Source organism: Trachypithecus francoisi, unplaced genomic scaffold, assembly GCF_009764315.1.
Source record: "Trachypithecus francoisi isolate TF-2019V2 unplaced genomic scaffold, Tfra_2.0 Lachesis_group1, whole genome shotgun sequence".
In the NCBI taxonomy this organism is placed as follows: Eukaryota; Metazoa; Chordata; class Mammalia; order Primates; family Cercopithecidae; genus Trachypithecus; species Trachypithecus francoisi.
Window position 1 is genome coordinate 17151037 of NW_022681454.1, and position 21722 is coordinate 17172758.

The 21722-nt window shown below is 40.7% G+C and overlaps 1 protein-coding gene and 1 pseudogene across 21 annotated transcripts in view; both read right to left on the bottom strand.

The window, feature by feature from the left end:
* LCORL (ligand dependent nuclear receptor corepressor like) overlaps window positions 1-1867 on the bottom strand; it is a 188119-nt gene extending 186252 nt beyond the window's left edge. For 17 of the 21 annotated variants that reach the window (XR_004437855.1, XR_004437854.1, XR_004437853.1 and 14 more), the window contains exon 1: window positions 1087-1867. Coding sequence is in view for 12 of the 21 variants with exons in the window: in XM_033213860.1 (XP_033069751.1) it covers window positions 1087-1240 (154 nt within the window). In the remaining 9 variants the exon portion in view is untranslated. The remainder of the gene's footprint in view (window positions 1-1086) is intronic. The other 4 variants (XM_033213846.1, XM_033213848.1, XM_033213853.1 and 1 more) reach the window with 4 other exon arrangements.
* A 19094-nt stretch (window positions 1868-20961) lies between these two features.
* On the bottom strand, window positions 20962-21430 carry LOC117086299 (annotated as a pseudogene).
* Between the last annotated feature and the right edge of the window lie 292 nt (window positions 21431-21722).

Consider the following 21722-nt stretch of genomic DNA (forward strand, 5'->3'; position numbering starts at 1 on the left):
CTCTAAGCCCACTAAACCAACCTGCTGGATAACAGCTCTATGCATTCGTCTCACTTAGGAGAAAAAAAAAAAAAGCGACTGCAGCAAGGTCGGGAGTCCCACCATTCCTGTCACCCTAAACAATCCACAGGGTGACAGCCCCAAGCCCAGAAGTTTGAAGCAAAACGATTCAGATCCAACCAAAAAGAGGGAATTGCAGTTGAATGGGGATGGGAGGTGGGGAGGGCGATGCGTGTGTGTGTGTGTGTGTGTGTGTAAGGAAGAGTCCATCACATGACAGTGAAAGAGGACCAGAGTCGTCGGGGCGTCCGCAAGCAGAAAAGGGGGGGGAGGGTGTCGTTGCCGTGGCAACACCCCCCATCCGTCCAGACTTCCAAAGAGGGAGGAAGAACTTCAAATCCCAACCGTCAGCGCTCAAGCGGCTCCTTCTTAAAGGGGTACACACAGCGCCGCCGCCGAGCGCGAGAGGGCAGAGTTGGGCGCCCCCCGCCCCTCGGGCGACGCCCCCGCCGCCCCTCGCCCCCAGCCGGCCCATCCGCGGCCCCCGCCCTACGAGCTCCCGGGGGGTCTCCAGGTCCAGGTCCCCGGGAACTGGCCGCGTCTGCTCACCCAGCCCCCGGCGGCGAGAAGGGGGTGTGTGTGCGCTCGGCGGGGGCGCGGACCAGCCCGCCTTCCTCCGGCCGCCCTGCCCGCCGGCTCCCCTCCGCCAGGGCGCCGACCCACCCGGCCGCTTCCTCCCTCCTGTCAGGGTGGACGGCGGGCGACTGCGAGCAGCGACGGGCGCCGAGGAGTTACGGGGAGAGCGCTAGCGGGCTGCTTCCGCGGGGGCTCAGCAAGCGGGTCCGAACTAACAGTTCCCGGGGAGCCCAAGAGCTGGGAAGGCGAAGGAGGGCGGACCGCGCCGGGCCAGCAGCCCGCAAGACAAAAGGCGAGCGCCGGGGCCGCCGCGCCGCGCCGCTCCCATCTCGCTCCCCCACCGAACTAACCCGAACGGGAGATTCAACTAAACCCCTCAGCCACAAACTCCTCGGGCTGCGACAGCCGTCGCCGCGCGGAGCCCGGAGCCCCGGCCCGCGTCTCTCTTACCTACACAGTGCATGAGGCGGTGGCGCCAAGAGTCGAGTTCCCGCCGGAATCCTCTCCTCTCCGCCGCGCACCGAGGGCTCCGGCACTGAGCGGCGGCGGCGGCGGCGGCAGCAGCGGCGGCGGCAGCGGCCATTCTCTCTCTTCCCTTGTCCATCTGCGTCCCGCGTCACGCGCCCTCATTTACATACGAGCAGCGCAGGCACGAGGCAGGGGCGCGAGCCCTCGGCGCGAGCCCCGGAGCGCGCGCCCCCCGGGAGGGGGGTTGATTGACACGTGTCACTACCTTCCTCTGCCCTGCCCTCCCCCTCCCACCGCTCCCTCAGGGAGAGGCGGGGAGGGAGCCAGAGGAGAAGGAAGCAACCTGCCGCTTCCGCTGACCCCGCCTCCCCACCCACTACCCTCCTCCCCCTCCCGCTGGAGTTTACTCAGGCGAGCCATACCGCTCCCGCCGCCCGCGAAAACCCTGAGCGGGAGCGAGACCCGGAGCCCAGCCAGGAACCGGCGTGCTAGTGGAGCGGATTAGCAACGCCTACTTTCTGCCTTCACTACGGCACTCCGACAGTCCGGAGACTTCACTTCCCAGGCCCCATTGCGCCAGGATCCCGAAGCCGAGTTTGGCCCCGTGGCGCGTTGCTTGCCGGTCATTGTAGTCCAGAAGAAAAGATCGGGCCCCCCCGCCCCACACACTCGGGTTCGCAGACTGGCCTGGAACTTCTCTGCGCCGCGCCGCTGAGGGTGCTGAGCCTGTCCCTCCCTGCGCCCGGGACCGTGCGCTGCCCAGGTGGCCGGTTCTGACCCGACTGCTTTAGCTTCCTCAGGCTCCGCGATGGAAGAGTGGTGGAAGCCGCAAGAGTTGTCGGCCCCTTGTGGGTTCAGGCTTCGCTTTGTGTTCTAAGTGCTGGAAACTTTCCGGGGTCTCTGTCTTCCTGTCACTACGCAGGAAAGGGCAAGCCGGTCATTCGGCTACATCTAGAATAACTGCCAAGCGTCCAGAGAGAGATCCCGGAGTGACTTCGGTTTTCAAGGCGAAGAGATATCGGAAAGCGAGAATACTTGCAAGGACTGGGAAAAAGATGCGGGTTTTTTACACTGAAAATTACTTGCAGGGGACTGGGCGTAGCCGGCTGAAAACTGCAGAAGGAAAATTTTCTTTATAAGTTCCTGGAGGGCAGCGACCCACTGAGACCTCTGTACCGTGACATCTGTCACTCACTAGCCCCTAGTACAGTGTGTGACGCGGGATTAAGCACTTTACAAATGTTATGGAATGAATTCTACGCCGTGCTAGAGAAAATAACTTCTTCAGAGAGAGCGAGAGAGGAATCTTATGTTTAAATACAGACTCCAATTAGAGTTTTTACTTTTGCACCAGAGCGATTGTGCGTTTGTTTCCGTATACGTGCAGTTGATCAAGCCGAAGCTAAGCCACCCAACGTTTGCTACGAAGTACTGTGTATTTCTGGAAATTTATTCACAAGTCCGTGGGAAATATGTTTAATTCTTCTTGGAAATCTCATAAATTCTGAGTTCAGTACCACCTTCCGTGTTTTGTGGCTTATCCTTAACCACCTTCTTTCTTTTTCTTCCTATGAGAAAGTATTTCTTTGCTCATTATGACTTCAGTAGTGAAGATGTAATTTTACATTTTCATAAGTTAAAAATAATAAAGTCTGAAGGCATATTCACCTTTTCTAGAACGGTCACAAATGGAGTGCAGGTGAAATTACTAGTGAAGGTGATTTTGGAATTGTCAGTGGATGGTTTCAGTTAACCACTTCCACTCATAATTGCCACGAGGATCAGCCTTTGCAGTTTTCCTGATCGCTTTTATAGTAATCTACATTAGTTAGGATGGGAAAAATTATGGTGCAGTAATAAATGATCCAAGAATCTTAGTGGCTTAAAACAAGAACAAAAAACTATTTCCTGCTTATCTACATGTTCATCTCTGGGTGGCAGGAGGTGGGGGCTTCATTCCATGTGGAACGTCCCCCGTTGTGTAATAGGCAAAAGGAAGATGAAGAATGGCAAACTGGTTCTTCCTAAAAGTGATACAAGTCAGTTCTCACGTTTCATTGACCAAAGCAAATTATACAGGCATATAAAAAAGGGAGCAGGGAAGTGCGATCCTATTATATGTGCAAAAAGAAGATAACCATAATTTATTGGTAAATAGTATCGTATCAAGGATTACTGTGATCTATCTTTCTAGTCACCAGTTTACAGTTCACTTTCTTTACACTACAAAATAGATTTGCTCCTATCACAAAGTGAGACAATCCAAAAGTTCTGTTCAGTAAAGGCATTAATCTCAAAGCCTAGCATTTCTGGGTGATGCTTGGTAGTCTCCATATTGGAACTGGATAAAGCTTCTCTTGTTATAGACAACTAAAAAGATAAGGTATCCTCCCCCGATCTCTCTCACTTGCAATTTCTCTTCTCTCTTTCTCTCTCTCTCTCCCTGTCTCTCTTTCTCTCTCTCTCTCTTCTCTCTCTCTCTCTCTCTCTTCTCTCTCTCTCTCTCTCTCTCTCTCTCTCTCTCTCTCTCACACACACACACACACAGAGTAATGGAATAAGGACTAAATAGACATGGTGTCTTAGACTATTTTTTGCTGCTGTAATGGAATACCACTTACTGGGTAATCTATATGAAGAACAGACATTTATTGCTCACAGTTCTGGGGCCTAGAAAGTCCAAGATCAGGGTACTGGCATCTAACAAGGGCCTTCTTGTTACATGGCCCCACAGTGGAAAGGCAAAGAGAAGGCAAATAAGTAAAAGAGGGCCAAACTCATCCTTTTATAATGAACCCAATCCTGCTATAAAGAATCCACTCTCTTGATAATGGCATTAATCCATTCACTATGCCCTCATAGCCTATCACTTCTCATTAGGCCACATTTCCCAACACTGGTGAATTGGAGTTTATGTTTCCAACACGTGCTTTTTCGTGGACAAATTCAAACCACAGCATATGGTAAACATTCCTGTTTAGAAAGGAGAAAACTGGGAGACACACATGAACCGTTTCAGCAAATATTTTACGACAGTTAGCATCTCCAACTTTCCAGCCTCTGACAATTTCCTTGCTACCACCCACTGAGCCTCTAAGTTAAAGCCACATATTTTAGATTTTCTGTTATAACTGTACCTCCTTCTGGGTGCCAATTTATACACTAGTTAGAATGTGCTATGTTCTGCTCCAGTAACAAACCCAAAATCCAGCAAACTCAAAACCTCAGTGATTTAATACAAAACTTAATACAAAAGTTTATTTCATAGTATACTATCCATCTTCCAAAGGTCAGTGTGGAAAAGGATGGAAAGAACATGAACCCTATAAGCCTCATGTCCATCCAGGGACTGAGGCTTCTGGGGCTATGCCATTTGGAAGCTCCCCAGTCACCATAATGAGAAAGATGATGCTAAATCACAGTCCAACTTTTAAGGCTTCTACCAGAAGTGACACATTTCAGTAGATGAAGCAAATTTTATGGTCATTCCTGACTTTTAAGGAGTTATATATTAGAAAGCTTTGAGGGCAGGGCAAACCACCCCACAACTTAATACCTTAAAACACCAACTGTTCATTTAGCTCATAATTCTGTGGAATGAAAATTTGTGCTAGGCTCAGCTGGACATTTCTGCTGGCCTCAACTGGACTCACTCAGGTGTTTGTGGTCAGCTGCCTGTCAGCAAGGCAGCTCTGTTTCTGAGGATTCTCTGACTGTCAGCTGGGAACACACAGCAATGAAGCCAAGTATCATCAAGAGGCCAGCCCTAGCCCTAGCTTATTCACATGGTGGCAGTCAGAGGGATCCAAAGTGTTGCAAGAGAAGAAGTCCCCATGCACAAACACTTTTCAAATCTCGGTTTGCGTCACATTTGCTCTGGTCCCAATGGCTAAAGCAAGTCACGTGGCCAAGCCCAGAGTCAATATGGGGAGACAGATTCTACCTCTTAATAGAAGAATCTGCAAGTCACATTACAAAGGGATTTGGACAGACAGAAAGAAATAATTTGTAGCCACTTTTGTAGTCTACCACATTTGGAAAAGTGCAAGGTTCTCCAAAAGAAGGAGAACTAAAGATATAAACAGAACTAATGAGTATCACATATCTAGAATTTCTGGGAGAAGATAAAAGATTAAGGCCAGAAATACTGAAATACACAAATGGAGTTAACTTTGGAATTCAGCTTCACTTTGAAGAGCAAAGAAGTTTCCATGGCAAGTACTACAGAATGTATTATAATTACCCAACGAACCTGAAAATAGGAGTCTAACTGATTAACCATTACATTCTAAGCATCGCGTGCTGGGCCAGGCACTAATATGGTGTCTAATATTGATTTATTGGTTTGATACATGTTTGAGTTATCTATAAGGTCAAGTATAAAAAGAGGGTCATATCGGCCAGGCGCAGTGGCTCACGCCTGTAATCCCAGCACTTTGGAAGTCCCAGATGGGTGGATCACCTGAGGTCAGGAGTTCGAGACCAGCCTGGCCAACATGGTGAAACCCCATCTCTACTAAAAATACAAACATTAGCTGAGCGTGGTGGTGGGCACCTGTAATCCCAGCTACAGGTGGGAGGAGGCTGAGGTGAGAGAATTGCTTGAACCAGAGAGGCGAAGGTGGCAGTGAGCCCAGACCGCGCCGTTGCACTCCAGCCTTGGCAACAAGAGCGAAACCCCGTCTCAAAAAAAAAATAAGAGAGTCATATCAAAGATTGTCTCCTACACTGAAAATCCAGTTACTCACAAAGGAATTTCATATAACAGGTATATGATATGAAATGTTAATATTCTTTGGAGAAATAATTTTGTTCTGCTATCTACTTCCTATACATGTTGTATCAATTATTTATTGCTATGCAGCAAGCCAATCCATAGGGTAGTTGCATAAAGAACAACCACTAGATATTATTCACAAGGGTGCAGGTCAGGTGGGCTGTTTTGCTGATCAGGTGAAACTCTGCAAATCTTACCTGAGATTGCTAGTGCTGGAAGCTGCATGATCTAGAATGGCCTCACTCTGGTGTACAGTTTGGCTCCCAGTTTGCTGGGGTAATGAGAATGACTGAGTCATGTGTCTCTTACCATCTAGAGGCTAGCTAGAGCCAATAATTTATGCAGTGGCAGCATGTGAAGCACAACATAATGATAAGTACTAATGAAGAAGTGCTTTTCAAGTGAGCTTGCATCATGTTCTGCTTGCTACTATCCTATTGGCCAGAGCAAATCTCATGGTCAAGCCCAAAGTCTGAATTAAAGGACACTAACAAATGGCATAGATTCAGAAAGGTGTGCACAAATCTGGGTCATCACTTCAATCAAACTACCGTCAGTAACTATCCAAGTTCACTATTATCCACCTAAAATTGATGAGCACATCTATAGAGTTCTTAGACAGTACCAAGACATATAAATTGCAGGGCCAAATAATAGTGTATTAATTTATTTACCAGTTAGCGAATATCAAGCTAGGGTGCTTTTTAGGAGGACGTGATATAACAAATACAAATACATTGGAGAAGTTTGAAATACATTTCCACAATAGAGAAATACAAAATTACACAGAGGTATGACTAGAGTCATATTTTTGAGATATTAACCCAAAATGAAAGCTGTTCTTAAATTTTTTAACAAATATAAACAATCCAATATACTAGTAGGATTGTAAAATACCTACTCAATTCTATATTATCCATATATACCACAAAATGATATATTTTATAATTTAATAAAATCTAAACAATTTTGTGTGCATTAGATATTTACAGTTGTAAAGCATAACTGCTAGATACTTTAACTGTACAATGCTTTATAATGCTGAGAAACTATCTTTTGAGTAAATTATATCTGTCTTGTAAAGAATCACATTTTACTATATTTCCTTTGGTTCTGACCGGTAATACAGTTCACTGATCAAAGATTAAAACTTCAGAGAAAAATTTGATTAACCAATTATTTAGGGCATAGAACAAATTTCTCTTCCAGAAAATTTCTAATCAACTACATAGTCATATTATACCAAATTTTATGCAAACATCTTAGATTCACTTAGGCTCATAAGTCGAAGATTTCTCAATAATCTTCTTCCTTATGGAAGTACAGACTCTAAAGACTTCATTAACTGAAATACATACATGTTAATGTATTTATTTTCAATACTGCAGTTAAATAGTTAGAGATATCTAAAATATGTGATGATTTTGTCTTCTTGATGCATTTCCAAATACTATCAACACCTTTTTATACATTTTGCAGGAACAAAGACAAAATTTTACAACAGGAATAATGATTCAAGAAACAAATATAGTGGTAATGTACTTCGTTTCTTAGATTATACTGTCTCCTTTTCTCCTATTCTAAGACTATCCTTAGTATACATAATAATAGGCATGATAGCTGGTCCAATTCTGTCACTTATATCAAGGTGGCATCTCTGATTTTTGTTCTTTACTTTCATTGTTGAGTTCAGTCATTGGATACTTTAAAAATATTACTGTTATATCCTGTTATTGTCTTTATAGTAAATATCATATAGTTGGACCTAAGATTTACTATATTAGGACAACTCAGGCCCTAAACTGTCAGGATAATTAATACCAAAATTAGGGTGAGTATGTTTTCTAATTTTTTTTTATGTAAAATCATACACCTTTGAGCTTGGCACCTGAATTTAATACCATTTACCATCTGCTTTCTCTTGCATCCAGGCATGATAATAGGACCTAACCTATCACTACTCTTTTTGTGTCCATTTGAAGTCACTTCTCTGGCCTAACGCATTATTGTCACTTTCATTTTCAGTCTTTTAATAAAATTTCAATGTATTAAAGGCTCAATGACGGCAATTTTATCCAATTTAATCCAATTGCACAGTTCAGTATCAAAGTAAAATAAAAATGTCATCTATAGTACCTAGACTATCTCAGTTTAGAGGTAATACAGATCATCTAGGTCAATCCCCTAATTTTGCAGATAGAGAAATTGGGCCCAGAGAGGATAAGCAATTTAAGTAGGTCACACGGCTTATTAGTAGCACACCCAAACTAAAGATCAATTTCCTGATTCCTAATCTTGACTCTTTCCTATAATAAGAGCTATCAGTTTGGCATTTATACACATTATTAATTCATTTACCTTTTACCATAATCTTATGCAATTAAGTACTTTCATTATTATTATCCCCATATCAGAGAGAAAGAAATATAAATTGACTTCGGGATGTTAAATAACTTAAATAAGTTAGCATTATCTAGCTAGTTACTGATGAAACTAGAATTTGAATCTTTGTCTTTCCAAGTTTACTGCTTTTCACTGGAGAACAGGAAAGAAGGTGAAAAGCTGCCTATTAAGGAATCAGAAATTGAGGAAGCTGGATTTTTTTCAGATTTTCAGGAGTGGCTACTGATAACGTCTCTGTCTTTGGGGAAGATAGATAGTGACATTTTCAGTAGCACACAAAACTATGGCTTCTCAATATTTAACCTATCATTCAGCCAAACTGGGGTTTTTGCTGTCCCCGTCTGACATTCCATGCTATCCTACTCCCATAAAGAACACTTCTCAACTGAGTGGTGGTTATTACTACTTTCTATGCTCTTAGAACACTTTATTTTTCTCATGAGTCTTACCGTATTTTTCCATGTAGTGTAATTATTTGTTACTGTTTCTTATTGTTTCTCTGTATAACCTTGTAGACTGTGAAGTCAGAGCCTGGTATTCACCACCTCTGTGCATTCTATACTTGCATTCTACACCTAGTAGGTATCAAAGAGACTTTTGTTGAGTTGAAATGAAAGAGTAATTAATTGAGTTTTTTTTTTTTTTTTGAGACGGAGTCTTGCTCTGTTGCCCAGGCTGGAGTGCAGTGGCCGGATCTCAGCTCACTGCAAGCTCCGCCTTCCGGGTTCACACCATTCTCCTGCCTCAGCCTCCCGAGTAGCTGGGACTATAGGCGCCTGCCACCATGCCTGGCTAGTTTTTTTGTTTTTGTTTTTTTTTTAGTAGAGACGGGGTTTCACGTATTACCCAGGATGGTCTCGATCTCCTGGCCTCGTGATCCGCCCGTCTCAGCCTCCCAAAGTGCTGGGATTACAGGCTTGAGCCACCGCGCCCGGCCAATTGAGATTTTTTTAAAGAAAAGAAATATGGAAGATACAGGGCTTCCTTCACCCATGCCTTGCCCTTATTCTCAAATTCTACTCGTAAACCCAAACTTATCTTTCACCCGATGTCAAGACAGTGACAAAAGGTGGTCACACAATTGCATTTTACAGAGTATATTTTAAACCAAGAAATTGACATCATTTGGCCTTTCTGCATGTGGAAACACCTGATACAAACTAAGTCATAACATTTATATGAACAAAGCATATCATTTTACTTACTAACACGCGTTAGGCAAACAGAAATATGAACAATTTATGAACTTGACAATTGTTTCTCAGGCTGTTGACAACAGGATTTGACTCTCGGTTTCAAAATGCAGAAAATTTTTTATATGAAAATAGTACAAAACACCAATGTTTCATGGTAAAGAGGCCACGCAATAAACCTCTGAAGTAAAATCCATTGGATTAAAGAAGTTTATTTTAACATAGTACTATAAGAAAGGTTTGTTTAAACTGTGAAATCTGATAATGGAGAATACATGTGATTAAAGAGAAAAGAATAAGGCAGTTAAATTATGTCGTGATTTTCCCTTATAAAAAAGAGATGTGAATGAAAATGTGGAGTTGGTAAAAGTTTAATACTTTTTAACTTAACCAAAATGTTATAATATTTGAAGATTTAAGTATAATAAGATTAAATCACAATTAATAATCACCCTATGCAACAATGGAAAGTAAAGAAAAACCTAATATTATCCTATTACAGGCTTTCAAATTCAATAGGCAAAACCACCTGATTTTATATACTAAATTCATTAAGCTCTAAACCTGAAATTTGAAAGAAAAGTAAATCTAACTATGAAACAATATGGTTTGGCTCTGTGTCCCCACTGAAATCTCATCTCAAATTGTGTTGAGGGAGGGATCTGTAATCCCAACGTGTCTAGGGAAGGAGGTGATTGGATCATGGGGGCAGTTTCCCCCTTGCTGTTCTCATTCATAACGAGTGAGTTCTCGTAGTATCTGATGGTTTTATAAGTGTTTGAAAGTTCCTCCTTTGCTCTTCTGTCTCCTGCTGCCATGTGAAAAAGGTCTTGCTTCCCCTTTGCCTTCCACCATGATTGTAAGTTTCCTGAGGCCTCCACAGCCATGTGGAATTGTGAGTCCATTAAACTTCTTTCCTTTATTTAAAACAAAAAATCACCCTCATGATCCAATCTTATCTCCCTTGACACATGGGGATTACAAGTCCCTTCCTCAACACATGGGAATTACAACTCAAGATGAGATTTGGGTGGGGACACAGAGCCAAACCACATCAAAACTCTGTAACTATTTTTAATATCAGTGGTCTCCCCAAATCTGTCTTTTTTTTTTTTTTTCATTGTTCTCAGGAAATAGAATGATTGTAAAGCAGAAAGTAAGGGTCAGAGTCAGAGCTGAAGTCCTGGGGATTTGTTGAAATGTTATATAAGGAGCTGTGGGAACCACCTGCTCCTCCAGACTTTGTCTCCACCATAATGTAGCCAAGTATTTTTATCCCAACCCCTGCAAGAAATTTACCCTGTGGAAAAATTGGACTGAAAAGATTATGGATTGGAGGACACCAAGCATGGTAGAAGGGTAGGGCAAACATTGTAGAGTGAACACAGATTAAACAGTCAAAGTTTGCTGAATTCCTCCACCTTGTTCTTGGAACACCTATAACCAGGTTTATTCTCTTCAGCAAAAAATTGACGATCCCTCTCAAGAGAAACTCAAAGTCTCAGAAAGCTCACCCACTCTGCAGACCTTTCAATAAGCGTTTAAGGACCTCACTCATAAATATATATTGATATTTGAGGAAAATATCCAACTTGAAAGAGAGAGAGAGACCAAAACCAACAGATAAAAGAAACTCAGAGAAAAACAGAAACGTTTCAAGAAATAGAATAAAAGTTCCAATTAATTATAATTAACATTTTCAAAAAGATTAGAAAAGATATTGCATCATTAAAGAAAGAATTACTTTGAAACAAGATGCTTAGAGAGAACAATGAGAAAACAAGTAAGAGCTCTTGAAATTAAAAATATGTCAGATGAAATTAAAACAAAATTTTAAAGAAGTGCTGAGAGATAAAGATGAGAAAATTTCATTGAAGTAATATTTTAAAAATATGAATACAGATAATACGAGATAAGAAAATTTCACAATCAACCTAGGAAGCCCAATGTTTGACTGATATGGGTTTCAGAAAGATAGATTAAAGCAGACTGAGGAAAGAGTATTGTCAAAGAAATAATAAAGAAAAGTTCCCAGAACTGAGGGAAATAATGCTCCAGATTAAGTAATTTCACTCCAAGACATATAATCATGGAAGTTCAGGACTCTAGAAATAATGAGAAGATTCTTAAAACTTCTAGGGAGAAAATAGAGACCCTGTGCAATGGATTAAAAATCAGAATAGCGGCCGAGTGTGGTGGCTCAAGCCTGTAATCCCAGCACTTTGGGAGGCAGAGGCGGGCAGATCACGAGGTCAGGAGATCGAGACCATCCTGGCTAACACGGTGAAACCCCGTCTCTACTAAAAACACAAAATAATTAGCCGGGAGCAGTGGCGAGCACCTGTAGTCCCAGCTACTCAGGAGGTTGAGGCAGGAGAATGGCGTGAACCTGGGAGGCGGAGCTTGCAGTGAGCCAAGATCTTGCCACAGCACTCCAGCCTGGGCGACAGAGCAAGACTCCGTCTCAAAAAAAAAAAAAAAAATCAGAATAGCATTGGGCTTCTTAGCAGAAAACAACGGAGCAGTATCTTCAAAATTATAACTGAAAATGATACCCATCCTAGAGTTCTAAATTTCATCAAACTATCAGTCAATTGCGGGATAAGAATGGATTTTCAGACTTGCAAGTTCTCAAAACATTGACCTCACAAATACTGTATCCCTTTTCAAGATACTACCGGAGGATGTGCTTCCTTATAACAAAGAGGTATAGTGATCTAGGAAGCAGGAATCTAACACAAGAAAAAAGTCAAGGAATTCCTAAGGGGAAGGAGGGCAGTTACAGATCAGAGATGACAGCAGACCCAGAAATTAACAAGTCCAAAAACAAGTAAGGTGATGGAGGGATCCAAAATAGAATTTCCTGGTACAAAATGGAACAGAGATTATATAACAGATTTGACTTGTGGAAAACTGAACATTGAAAGTATATTGGGGAGAGCAAGAATAATTAGTAATAGGCACATTGTTAATGTGATTCAGAAAAATAAAAGATCCTCAATATCTGTGACTTTAATTTTTGTCTTTTCTTCTCCAGTGCCTAAGATAGTGCCTGGCACAAAAGAATCTCAATGAGTGTTTCCTGAATGTTTAAATGAATGAATGAGTGAATAATAATAATAATAATCAAGTTTGTGCCTTCCTCCACCAGCACCCAACGCAGTTACTTGAACATAGACAGATGCTAAGAATGTTTGTTGACTTGTATGAATGCAATTGTTTATTCAATTATTTGTTATTTATGTTGATCAGACTTCTTAGTGAAAGAAATTAAATTTAAATTTGTTTGATCAAAGACGGGAACTTGTTAAACTGAAAAATTCTGGCTGGGTGCTGTGGCTCACACCTGTAATATAATCCCAACACTTTGGGAGGCCAAGATTGGTGGATTGCTTGAGCCAAGCAGTTCAGACCAGCTTGGGCAACATGGTGAAACTCTGTCTTTAATAAAAACACAAAAAGAATCTGTAATCCCAGATACTCAGGAGGCTGAGGCATAAGAATCGCTTGAACCCGAGAGGTGGAGGTCTCAGTGAGCTGAGATCCCACCGCTGCACGCCAGCCTGGGCCACAGAGCAAGACCCTGTCCCCACTCCCCCAAACAAACAAACAAACAAACTGAAAAATTCCAAGTGGCAGCTTTAGTCACAGAATGGATCTAGGCATTCAAACAGAACCTGTTTCTTCTTGTCTCCTCTTGGTGGTTTCCATTTTCAGGTCATGTGCTGGAAAAGGTGTGCATGAGTAGTTGCAGACTTAATCCCCAAGATGAGCAACACCTCTTCTTCTGTAATTACTCGAAATCACAGAACTGATTCAATTGACCAACTTTTATCAATTTCCTGAGTCAATTATTGTGGCCATGGGAGTGGAATATTCTGATTGGTTAGGCCTGAGTCACACATTCAACTCTAGAATCATGGGTCAGCCTCAGCCAAACCACAGGGTCTCAAAATCAAGGAGGGAGAGAGTTCCTCAGAGACGACCAGTGCACTGTTACCAGAAAAAGAGAAGATATCTACCCAGCAGGCAAAAACAATTGACAACTTTACTGAAAAAATGCATCTACTTTATCCTGACCTCTACTAGAGAGACAAATATTTCTCCAAAGAAGCCTTTCAAAACAGAAAATAGCACTGAGCATACTTGTTAAATATGACTTCAACCTCTTTATATCTCATCTCTGAACATTCTAGCTTCTTGGCGTGTAAATTGTGTACTAGCACTGTTCAACAGAAACATAATGTAAGACACAAATGCAAGCCACATGTGGAATTTAAGGTTTTCTAGTAGCCACCTTTAAAAAGTAAAAGTGAAATTAACTTTAAGAATATATTTTATTTAATATATCTAAAACATCATTTAAAAACATAAGCAATATGAAAGTTATTACTGAAATATTTTACATTTTTTTCTGTATTGTCTTCGAAATTTTATATGTATTGTACAAAACAGTACATTTTAATTCAGATTAACCATATTTCGTAATCTCAGTGGCTAGAGGCTATATTTGGCAGAGAGTTCTGGGCTGTGAAAGATCTCATATACTACTAAGTAGAGTTTTCTTTTTCTCCCTCCTTCAACCAATTTCTCTTCTTAAAAACCTTCCCTTTCCATTCTAGTAATTTTTATGCTTCCAATAAAATAGTAAAATGCATCAAATAGGACAATGTTAATTTATTCGCCATCTTATAATTTGGAAAAGGGAATAAAAAGAAGTGTTCTTTTACCACAGTTCTACTTTTCAATTTTCTACTTTTCAAGAATAAGAGCTGAAATAAAATGGCAAATCGCACTGGTGCTTTCATTCAGCATAAGTAAAAGCAATATGAAACAGATGATCCTGTCTTGATGACAATTATGGTACTACTTGGCAGGAAGAAGTGAAGAAAGAATTTGGCTTGTTAGCATTAAATGGCTGCCCAGATAGGTTCTACAAAGAATAGAGGGAGTGAGAAGAATCAAGTTACCCACATGCAGCTAATGAAATAGTTGTGTCATGCTGTTGGGGGACTCTCGAATGCTAAGACAGAATACTTGTTAGCACACCTTTATTCCTCAAAGAGGTCTGGTTTGCACACACTCACTTTTGAGAATAAATCTTCAGATGTACTTTTTCTTACATTTAAAAAGAAAGATTTTTTTTTCTGTTATGAATCCCTTGATCCAAGAGTTTATTTTGGCACTTGGGAATTATGTAAAACTTATTGCCAAAGCAGCATTTTCAATTAAAGCATAGGTTTCCAAGCACTCCTTAGGTTAAGAAAGATAAAAAACATAAAATAAAAAGCCCTCCAGAATGTCAACTACTTTGGGATAGATTTTTCATGACTTTCTCAGTTCAAACAAAACTACAGTATATATAAAAATGTGACAGAATTTTACTTTGCAAATTTAGTATGATTAGAATTTATATCCAAATATAAAAATTCAGTTCATTTTTCACACATATCTTAAACAATTTGAACTCATTTAAACTGGGTAATTTAATTTTAAAATGTCAGTATTTAAGATACATACTTTATCATAAAGTATATCTTTTTGTCAGAAAGCAACACCTTACAAAAAAAATTCAACAAACATTTTCACACCTAATGTTGGTCAAGTGCTATATCAGGTGCTGGGTCTTTGAAGATAAACAGAACCTACTCTTGTGTTCATGGTGTTTGTCTGTAGTGTTTGTTGCAGAGCATTTGTAAACCTTCTTTTTGGAAACAATAGCTTTATTTTTTCCTGAAGACTATCCGCTCTCCTGTTCTTAATCTATCTGCTTCCTATGGAATTGACCCCGCCCCTGACTGCAAACTAGAGTAGGTGGCTCAGGACTGGCCAATCAGAAGGTCGAATCACCCTGGCCACAGGGATTGGCTCAAGCACAGGTATACTACCTAGTCAGGGTCAGTGAGACACAGTGAGATTTGGGAAGAGACCCTTCCTCTTTTCCTTTAACTGTGCTACAACTGTATGAGTCCATTTTCATGCTGCTGATAAAGAGATGTCTGAGACTGTGTAATTTATAAAGAAAAAAGAGGTTTAATGGATTTACAGTTCCATACGGCTGGGGAGGCCTCACAATCATGATGGAAGGCAGCAGGCACGTTTTACATGGCAGCAGATAAGAGAGAATTGCAGAGAGAATGAGAACCTAGCAAAAGGGGTTTCCCCTTATAAAACCATCACATCTGGTGAGACTTACTCGCTACTACGGGAACAGTATGGGGAAAATCGCCCTCATGATTCAATTATCTTTCACCAGGTCCCTCCCATAACACGTGGAAATTATGGGAGCTACAATTCAAGATGAGATGTGGGTGGGGACACAGTCAAACCATATCAACAACCGTCTTGCCACTACATGTAGTTTGAGGACAAAAACCAACACTAACAAAAAGAGCTTACCAAAGGACAGAGGAAAACCAAGTCTGTAATGAGCTTGTCTAAAGCCAATAAACTTGGAATAAAGGAGGAAAAGAAGAAAGTAAGCTGAATGAAGGCAATTAGGTTGAGGAGAAGAGATATTGGAGTTTAGAAGAAGAAGAAATAGAATTTCAGCCAGATAAATACAAGACTAAAGGCAGATACAGCATGACGAGTAGGGAAAACCTCAAACAGTTCATTTTGGGGGACATAATACAGTGGTAATACTGGAATGATTAGTGAAGAGAGTGGAGAGGTAGGCAAAGGACAGATCTTGGAAAACCTTATTTCCCAGAGTAAGGAACATCACGCAGGGAACGGCAGGATCACTGATATATTTTAAGCGGGAGAGTGACATGGCCATATATTTGTTTGAAACAGAATAATCTAGAGGTGTTACAGAATGGGTCGGAGGAGTCTGGAGACAAGAAAACACTTAGAAGTCTTTACTCCTGTCTATTCCAATCACTATAATGGGGCAGAGGCAAGGAGAAGGCAAAGGAAAAATGAAACATTTATCTCTTTATGTTATTAAATTGAAGCCTAAAATATTTTTAGTCAAAGTAATATGTACACATGATTTACGGGTAAACTCATACAGAGTGGTTTATCATGAAAAAGCAATAGTCTGCTTTTGCTTTTCTCAGGCTCAGTCCTATTCCCCAGAACAAACGACTTTTCACTTTTTAAACTGTTCACGACTACAGCTATTCTTGGCTGGGCGCTGTGGCTCATGCCTGTAGTCCCAGCACTTCGGGAGGCCGAGGCAGGTGGATCACCTGAGGTCAGGAGTTCGAGACCAGCCCGACCAACGTGGTGGAACCCCGTCTCTACTAAAAACCCAAAAATTAGCGGGGCGTGGTGGTGCATGCCTGTAATCCCAGCTATTCGGGAGGCTGAGGCAAAAGAATGGCCTGAACCCGGGAGGTGGAGTTTGCAGTGAGCTGAGATAGCGCTATTGGACTCCAGCCTGGGCAACAAGAGCAAAACTCCGTCTCGGGAGGGGGTGGAAAGAAGCTATTCTTGTGGTCAGTCAGGACTGCCATATTCAGTTGTACCCTTACCAATCTGTACAACTCTGTGTGGCATCCCTCAATTAGTGCCATATCTCTAAATTATATGTGCTTACCACCATTTCTTCACTTCAGTTTTAGACATTATCAAGCTATCCATTTTCCCCTCCTCCTCTCTTTCAATAGATCCATATCTTAATACATTAAAAAAATACATTTGTGATTGCTATAGGCTGAAATGTATCCTCCCCAAAATTCATGTTGAAACTCTAACCCCTAGTACCTCAGGTTGTCACTGTATTTGGAGATAGACCCTTTAAGGAGGTGCTTAAGTTAAAATGAGGCCATTAGGATGGACTGTAATCCAATATGACTGGTGTCCTTACAAGAAGAGGAGATTAGGACACAGACACGCATGGGGGAAGAACATATGAAGACACATGGAGAGAAGGGACATCTGAAAGCCAAGAAGACAGGCCTCAGGATGAAATGAACTCTGCCCATCTTGAACTTCTAGTCTCTAGGATGGTGAGAAAATAAATTTCTGTTGTTTACACCACCCAGTTTGTAGTTATTTGTTATGGCAACCTTAGTAAACTCATACTGTGATTAAAATTTTAGAAGTGTGTGATATACTTGTATTGCCTGTTTCATCAACCACAGACAATATATTTGATTCTCCATTTCTCAAGATGAGGGTTTTTAACACTCATTTCTGTTTGCTCTTTCTTACCCTCTCAGTTTCTACTTTTCATTTTCTGTACTTTCACGTCAAGTTTGATAACATTTACAATGTATTCTGTAACCATATTTAAATCTTCTATGCTTTATTTATGTGTTGGTCCTAAAAATCAATAGTCAGTAGAAGTCATCGACCTGTAATGACGATGTTCACTGAGTAGCCAAGTAGTTTGTTCTTTGTTTTCTTTAGGTTTCCAATTGCCTTGTTGTCCTATTGCACTATGAATCCTAACAGAACCTTGAGGTCATTTTCAAGGATACTTGCAAACCTCCTGAATTTCCCCTTCCCCCCAGGTACCTCCTCTGGCTGTCCTCTTTTCTCCTGTTCCAATATGGACTGGCTGCTTTTTAGGCAGGTAGGCACAAGCACTTTCTGTCCTTGCTGTGCTTGATAGGAGCCACAGGTGAACGCTTTCTCTTTCTTGGTTTACTCCTTCATGTAGTGGGATTATATCCTCCAGGAATTTCCTGGTAAAGGGTGTCTGAGAAGTGCATTTTCTTAGGTTTTATATTTAAACTTTTAAAATTCTGCCTTCATGCCTGATTAATATTTTTTATCCAGAACTTTGAAAAGCATTGTTCCAAAGTCAGCTAGCACCCCGAATTACTAATGAAAAGTTTTTACTCCTTTATAGGATTTTCTTAGTCCATTTTGTGTTGCTGTAACAGAATACTACAAACTGGGTTTTATAAAGAACAGAGATTTATTTCTTACAGTTCTGGAGGCTGAGAAGTCCAAGGTCAAGGGGCTTGTGTCTTACCAGGGTCTTCTTGCTGCATCATCCCATGATGAAAGATATCATGTAGGAAAGAGAGTGTGAGTGGTGAGTGAGGGGTGGGTGGTGGCACAAACTGGCTTTTATAACAAACCCACTCTGAGATAAGGACGTTGATCCATTTCTGAGAGTAGGGCCCTCATGACCTGATCACATTTTAAAGGCTCCACCCCTCAATATTGTTGATTGGGAATTAAGTTTCCAACACATGACCTTTGGGAGACACATTCGAACCACAGCAATAACCATTTAAAAAAAAAATATCTGGAAGCCCTTAATGTTTCTTTATCCTTGATGTGCTGAAATTTTATAATGATATGCAGAAAGCTAAGTCATTCTTCATTCATTATGTGGGATATGTAAAAGGATCTTTCATTTTGGTGACTCAATATTTCTGCTCTGGGAAATTATCTTTTATTTTTTTTTTGAAATTTTTTTCCCTTCCGTTTCCCATTTCTCCCTTTCTTGTACTCCTGTCAATCAGGATTCATTCCCTCTTTCTTACTTTTCTCTCATATTTCTCATTTCTGTTCTTTTCTCTACATTGTGGAAGATTTGTTTACATTTCAAACTATTCTACTGGTTTTTTTGTTTTGTTTTGTTTTTTTTTACTAAACAAGTATTTACTCTTTATATGTATGTTGTAATACAATGACTGTTGTTTTTCATAGCATCTTATTCTTACTTTATGTTACATTTTTTAAAAAGTATATCTCAGGATAGTAATTCAAATTCATTTTAAGTTAACTTCTTCCTGAATTGTTTCTTCTGGTATCCCAATCTCCTTCTCTTTGTTTACCTTATCCTCTATGTTCATGTTTACAGTTTCCTGAAATGATTGGTGACAGTTATCCTTTTATATTTAACAATGTGGTAACATGGAAACCTGTTAGAAACACTGTGTTCACAGACTGAGCTTCTAAACTAGCAACCTATGCTTTAAGGTGAGCTGGTGGGCCAGAATGTGGAGGGCTTTGCTCTCAGGCACTATTAGTCAGTTATTGCTGCAATTCTGTTGTATAATACCTAACTCTCAAAACTCGGTGGTTTACAGTAACAGCAAACCTTTCTCTCTCTCTCTCTTTCTCTCTCTCTCTGTGTCCTCTCTCTGCCCCCACTCTGTCTCTCTCAACTTGATGGATCTGTGAAAGTTTTCTAGATTCAGGTAGATGTGGCTACAAGTTGCAGGTCAGGTTTACGTATGCTCCACTTGTTTCACTCTGGGGATCCATGGCTATTTAGGACATGCTGTCATCACAAAGATGACAGAATCGTATAATGGCAAGTAAGGCAACATGAAACATTAAAGCCTCTCCTTATATCACATTGGCTATCATTCCATTGGCCAAATCAAGTCACACAACTGAGGCCAAAGTCCATGAAGTGGGAATTTTATTCTGCCCATGATGAACCTTGGCAAGCACTGTGGGGACGGAAGGAAGAATTATGAGCAAATCATATAATCTCACACAGTTACCAATGTCTGTGGTAAGCTACCATAGTTTTCTCTAGATTATTTGCTTGATACCTTTGGAGAGTGATATGGTTTGGCTGTGTTCCTACCCAAATCTCACCTTGAATTATAATAATCCCCCTGTGTCAAAGGCAGTGCCGGGTGGAGATAATTGAATCATGGGGGAAGTTTCCCCCATGCTATTCTCGTGGCAGTGAATAAGTTTCATGAGATCTGATGATTTTATAAATGGGAGTTCCCCTGTACAAACTCTCTTGCCTGCTACCATGTAAGATGTGCCTTTGCTTCTCCTTTGCCTACTGCTATGATTGTGACGTCCCCCAAGCCATGTGGAGCTCTGAGTCCATTGAACCTCTTTCCTCTATAAATTACCCAGTCGCAGGTATGTCTTTACTAGCAGTGTGAGAATGGACTAATACAGAGAGGAATACTACTTTTTCATTTTTCCAGGCAAATACTAGGCTTTTGTTAAAGATCATATAAGTTTAAGACAAAAGCTCATGTAGATAGAATAATAAAGCAATAGCATCTAATAGTGCCTCAAAGAAAGCAAACATTGAATAAAGGTTCGAATAAATAAGTAAATGAACAAAAAAGTGAATAAAAAGAAATGAGGCATTTTTGTTTGTTTGTTTGTTTGTTTTAAAGGAGCACTCAGAGGGGTCTGGAAATTTTCAAAATGTTCGTCCTTTTTTTTATCCCAAGTAGTTGAGACTGTTTCAGAGTCATACATGAATGTATACCTTATCTGCTCTGTATTCATTCTCTTTTAAAGTTGCTTGGTGACTATATTCAGTTTCAGTTTTTATTTTTATAATACATAGAAGACTAACTTAAAATTGTTTAACTAAGAAATGTTACCCTTCAGGATAATTTGCTTAAAAAACTTAGGATTTCACAGTATAATTGCTTTCAAACTTAAATGGAAACTATTTCACATTGTCAAGGCTGTAAAAAAATAAATTTTTATCAACCATCTCACTTAAAAAAAAAAAAGACTGGCTTAAAATACATGGAAAAATTCACCCACATAGGTGATTTTTTTTTCTTTTTTTTCTTTTCCTTTTTTTTTGACAAACCTTATTTTATTCAGATAGCAGTCTGATCACACATGGTCTAACAACACTCAAGTAATAAATCAAATATAACCAGATGTTAAAGATTGGTCTTCAAACATCATAGCCAATGATGCCATGCTTGCCTATGATCTCTCCAACATAAAACCACATCAACACCTCAGTGGCCACCAAACCATTCAGCACAGCTTCCTTAACTGTGAGCTGTTTGAAGCTACCAGTCTGAGCACTATTGACTTTTTTTTTTCAGGCTCTGAATAGCTCTAGGGATCTCAGCAGGGGTGGGAGGAACCAGCTCAACCTTGGTGTAGTACCAAAATGTGGCCAGTCGAGGCTTCGAGTAAGTCATAGCAGCGTTCGCCAGAGCCGGGGTCTTCTCCACAAGGTTACGGACAAATTGGGCCATGGTTCTGGGATGCAAAGTCCGTCGCCTGGAACGGCCAGCTGAATCGATTTTTTTTCCTATGCTTGTTGTATTACATTTACTAGCTTCAATATAAGCCTGGATTTGCAAACATTCTAGAATTAGAAAATATTTGCACAACAATTTTCTTTTCTAAAAAATTTAAAAACAATTATTATTTGATGGTAAATTATATTAAAAATAACTTATTTAGAGTCAGGCACAGTAGCTTATGCCACCCAACTGCTGGGGCTGAGTGGGGAGGATCTCTTGAGCCCAGGAGTTTAAGGCTACGTGATCTGTGATTGTGCCACTGCACTCCAGCCTGGGCAACTGAGTGAGATC